Source organism: Hydractinia symbiolongicarpus, chromosome 2 (assembly GCF_029227915.1).
Source record: "Hydractinia symbiolongicarpus strain clone_291-10 chromosome 2, HSymV2.1, whole genome shotgun sequence".
Classification (NCBI taxonomy): domain Eukaryota; kingdom Metazoa; phylum Cnidaria; class Hydrozoa; order Anthoathecata; family Hydractiniidae; genus Hydractinia; species Hydractinia symbiolongicarpus.
The window spans coordinates 16,477,906-16,482,215 of NC_079876.1; the positions used below are offsets into that span (position 1 = coordinate 16,477,906).

General features: G+C 32.8%; 1 protein-coding gene across 1 annotated transcript; it reads left to right on the top strand.

Annotated features, from left to right (window-relative positions):
- Nucleotides 1-2,613: 2,613 nt before the first annotated feature.
- LOC130629681 (uncharacterized) lies at nucleotides 2,614-3,738 on the top strand. Its single transcript, XM_057442987.1, has 4 exons — nucleotides 2,614-2,803; nucleotides 2,882-2,957; nucleotides 3,377-3,436; nucleotides 3,508-3,738. Exons 2-4 carry the CDS (start codon nucleotides 2,882-2,884, stop codon nucleotides 3,684-3,686), a joined length of 315 nt encoding a protein of 104 aa, XP_057298970.1. The 5' UTR covers nucleotides 2,614-2,803; the 3' UTR covers nucleotides 3,687-3,738.
- Nucleotides 3,739-4,310: the final 572 nt, after the last annotated feature.

Sequence of the window (4,310 nt, forward strand, 5' to 3'; positions counted from 1 at the left end):
GCCCACTTAGACGAGAACCGAAGCCAAACAATAAGTTTAAATTTTGAAAAAAATATCGAACTTCCCTTCTGGTAGCGGATTCTACGCCAAAACAAATCCCGTGAAATCAAGAGATAAGGAAACGTCGAGTTTTATGATTCTATAGATTCTCTGTGTTATATTATGTAAATTATGTAAAGTTGGTATTGGAATGGATAACATCGTTTTGAGCTGATTTAATAAAGCTTTGAATCGCCGAATAAGCTTTTGTGGTGAAGACATTGTAATTCAATTTACATCGCACTCCAACATTAAAAATAGAATTGTTTACCGATAAAATCAGAAATAACTTTGCAAAATGACCACATTAATTTGTTTTTTTGCAATAGCCAATTATACGTTCAATAGTATTAATTCTATATCTTTCCAGTAACATTTCTGTGGCTACGAAGAACACAAAATCAGATAAAAAAACTCTCTTGAAAACTATGATTATAAGAACTAATGGTGTTTTAGTTGTAAGCAACAACAACAACAACAACAACAACAACAGTAACGAAAACAAAAATAACAACGACAACTAAATAACAACAACAACAACAACAACAACAACAACAACAACAACAACAACAACAACAACAGTAACGAAAACAAAAATAACAACGACAACTAAATAACAACAACAACAACAACAACAACAACATCAGATTGAATCAATTAGCTACATATGCTTACCAGTTAGTGTATTTGCCAAAATTTTGCGATTAGTTAGACATTGGCTAAGAAAACAGGTGAAAATAGGATAACTAATTATTATTATAAGTTACCACAGAACTAACCTTCTTAGCTATGGCATGATTTAAAGTCATTGAAAAGGCATTTAATTGGGTTCCTCCTAAGGAAAAGAGAATGTACCTATAACAACTCAAAACATATTTTATAGTAATAAAAATATTGTTGGGTTGTTTTATCGTATAAAACAATTCAACAATATTAATTAATTATGGAATTCATTAATTATGGAAACGTAAAATCGTGCAAAAAACGACCTTTAATGTCATAAGTATGCAGCGCGGAGCAGATAAAAAGTGAAATATATAAAAGTAAATAAGTTTTTTGGTTCATTTTTTCCTTTAAAAAAAGAATTGTATAAGAAACTAATAATTATATCATTTTTGTTTATAATAAACCTCAAAACTGCACAAATTGATGTCAACAAGACACACAAGGCTTCTCAAAGAAAAGACTTGCGTGGTTGTTGTTAAAGATGTTGCGGGAAAGTTCGTTTATAAATTTGTTGACAAATTTGTTAAAGAAGTTAGTATTGTTGTTGCGGCGCCAAACGAAGAAATATTGAAAGAAAATGTCACATCGAACAAGGATAGCACTCTCGTTTCCAGGGATTTTTTGTCTTTTAGGAAAAAACGGATTTTCTAAAACGCGAAAATCCTTGGGAACAAGAGACAGAGATTAATTATCTGGTCACAATAACTAATTTTATAAAATGTGATTATCCTATAAAATAAGTTGTAGCTATGTCAATTTGGGTCTCTGAGTATAACATTGTAAAAAAAATACTGCAAAATTAGTACTGTTTGAGAGAGTTTTAAAAATTTTCCTTACAAGCGCTTTGTACTAGTGCCCAGACCAGCGCGTTAAGGTAACGCTTTCAGTTAAATCATTTGATCCCGCACAATTTCTGATAGAGTTTCACATTAATTTTGCTTCCGAATTTTGTGTTTTCCTTTTCAGTAAATTGTGCTTTAAATCACACCCGTAGGAGTGTGATTTATTAAAAGTGTCTACCTTTTTAACAAAATTCGCCATAGTGAACAAAACGCATGTTTGCCAAAGAAAAGGAAATCACAATACTGATCTTTTGCCAAAACACACATCGCCTAACACAATGAACTGACAATGAAAATATATCTTACGAGAGTGGAAAGCATGCTGAAAATATTATTTTACGCCACGTCAAAATCTTTAGCTATTCTTTAAAGAATGGATAAAAATATTTATCTCGTCCTCTTTGTGTCTATCAGTTACACATAAAGATGTTTTTCACACATTCACGACGAAAAAGTCGTGCCCTTTCGAATAAAAAGAATCCACAAGTATTACTGAGTCGTCTCGCACATTCAGACAAGGCGGTCTCTTAACCACTTAATCTTGTTGGAATCCAGCCTACTTTCAGAAAAAACGATTTAGAATGTCCAAATGAGATTTTGAGTCTTTCCAAAATGGTAACCAAGGTGACGCTAAATGAGAATCCCAGCCTTCTCAATATAAGCTAAATCAAGAATTTAATTCCTAATTCAAGTCAATTTTAAGGAGTTTATTTTTAATTAGGATCAATATATTTCATTAATTCAATATTTCATTATTCCTATTACCTGTACCTTAAAATCTAACATTCGGGAATCATCAAAAGCTACCAATTTAAGGTATAGGTAATAGTATTACTGAATATTATAATCCTAAATGTTAATACAAATTAGAACGACAAACAATTTATCCACTTTGACAGTCTTAACGATAACATCATCAAATTTGTTATTATAAATTTAAGGATTTTGTAGGTTATTTAATGTGGCGTGACGCCAACATTTATTAATAAGATAATCCAAGAAATAGGACTTTATCGCGATATCCAGCAACAGAATAGCATATTTTGGCAGTTTTAATTGGTTATTGCTACACCTCTGCAAGCTACTTCAAGCTTCATTAAACTTTGGCACCATAAATACAGAAGAGAAACAGAGAACACTCAACCAGAAGGGGGCTAAAGTCGTGAAGAAACTACAAGTACAAGATTCGTGCCAAGGTATGAATATTTATGTCTCTAGGTAAAGCTGTAGATGTAGTATTTCAAGTTTTAAATCAAGCTTTCTCTTTTTTTTAGATGAAGATTATTTTTGTGGTGATGATTGCGGTTATTGCAACGGTATCCGCTTTTAATACCTATCCAGAACGCAGAGGTATGTAAAAACTTTGTTTGGCACTAAATAGAAGTAACATAGCTTTGAAAGGATAAACAAACAGAAAATATGTTCACACTATTTTTTTGAAGAAACACCAACAATCCTTGACTTTAAACCCGATTTAAGGCCACCTCCCACCTCAATGCTGGTAAGGCTGAGCACGCCGGATGGGAAATTTAACTATCTTTTATGTGGGTCTGTATTTTGATATTTTAAAGTTGAGTAAACACAAGTTATGGGTAAAAGACGGAATTTCGGTATTTCCACACTGCTGAGACGCCATACGGCGTACTTTGGTGTCTAAGTGTTAATGATAGTATTCAAAAATAGTTAAGGTCGGTCACTATAGTCGTCTTAGCGTATTTGACTGTAGTAATTTTTTTTCAGCGTTGTAATTAATTTTCCTCGTCATTTAGAAGCTGAATCTCCAACATACGAGGAAGGCTATAGAAGAGGATACGCTGATGCAGGAATAAGTATGTAAAAGTAAATACATTAATAAATACATTAATTTGATTTTTCGCTACCTTAAAACCTTTATACATAGACAATCGAGTTGCAGACCCTCGTCGTGGTTTCTTCGGCACTGTTACCAAAGACTGCAGCTCAAGTGTAAAGAACTGCAATGGATGCCGAGGCTATTTGTCAAGTTGTTGTTCGGATAAGAATTGCAGCGGTGGTAGGAGATGCAAAAGAGGACTTTGGAGTTACTCGTGCGATAATTAATATGTATTGCTAGTGTAATGTGTATTGGTTTAATATACATATTCGTACAAAAGTATTTTTTAGAATACAAATCCTTCTCTATTGCTACACGTTAATGACAAAATATACGAGTTATATTTAATATCTTGAGTCTTAGCCTCTATAGCAATTATTCGCAGAACCCCAAATTTCCATTATTTTTTTCCCTGAAGATCTTTCGACTTTGAACTTGGTTTCTTTTTAGCTACCTCCCACCTCAATGCTGGTCAGCCTGAGCGCTGGTGGGCATAAGAAGTTCAATTCTTATTTATATGGGCTCCATCTTGATAACTTAAAGTTTAGTGATCATGAGTAATGGGTAATAGAAGGCATGTTGGAATTTTCACCAAGAACTGGAAACGTATTAAATTATTCACCTACACAAAAATCCCCCAAAAACGTAAATGAAGTTAGAATTTTTTAAAAAAAACATAATGCTGACATCAGCAAGTTTTAGATTTATCCCAAATTTGCGAAAACAATTCACCAGCTCAGTTTTTTTGAGGCAAAAAACTTAGTTTTAAAGCGCTATCATTTGGTTAATAGTTAAATTCGATTCTTTTGGTTCTTTAGACCTGGGACAAAATCTATTTAAGGCACCAAATA

Excerpts from the sequence above, each read along its gene's own strand:
- LOC130629681 (XM_057442987.1), top strand. The coding sequence starts at position 2,882 with ATGAAGATTATTTTTGTGGTGATGATTGCGGTTATTGCAACGGTATCC. Across the intron at positions 2,958-3,376 it reads TACCTATCCAGAACGCAGAG|AAGCTGAATCTCCAACATAC; the intron begins GTATGTAAAAAC and ends CTCGTCATTTAG. Across the intron at positions 3,437-3,507 it reads ATACGCTGATGCAGGAATAA|ACAATCGAGTTGCAGACCCT; the intron begins GTATGTAAAAGT and ends CTTTATACATAG.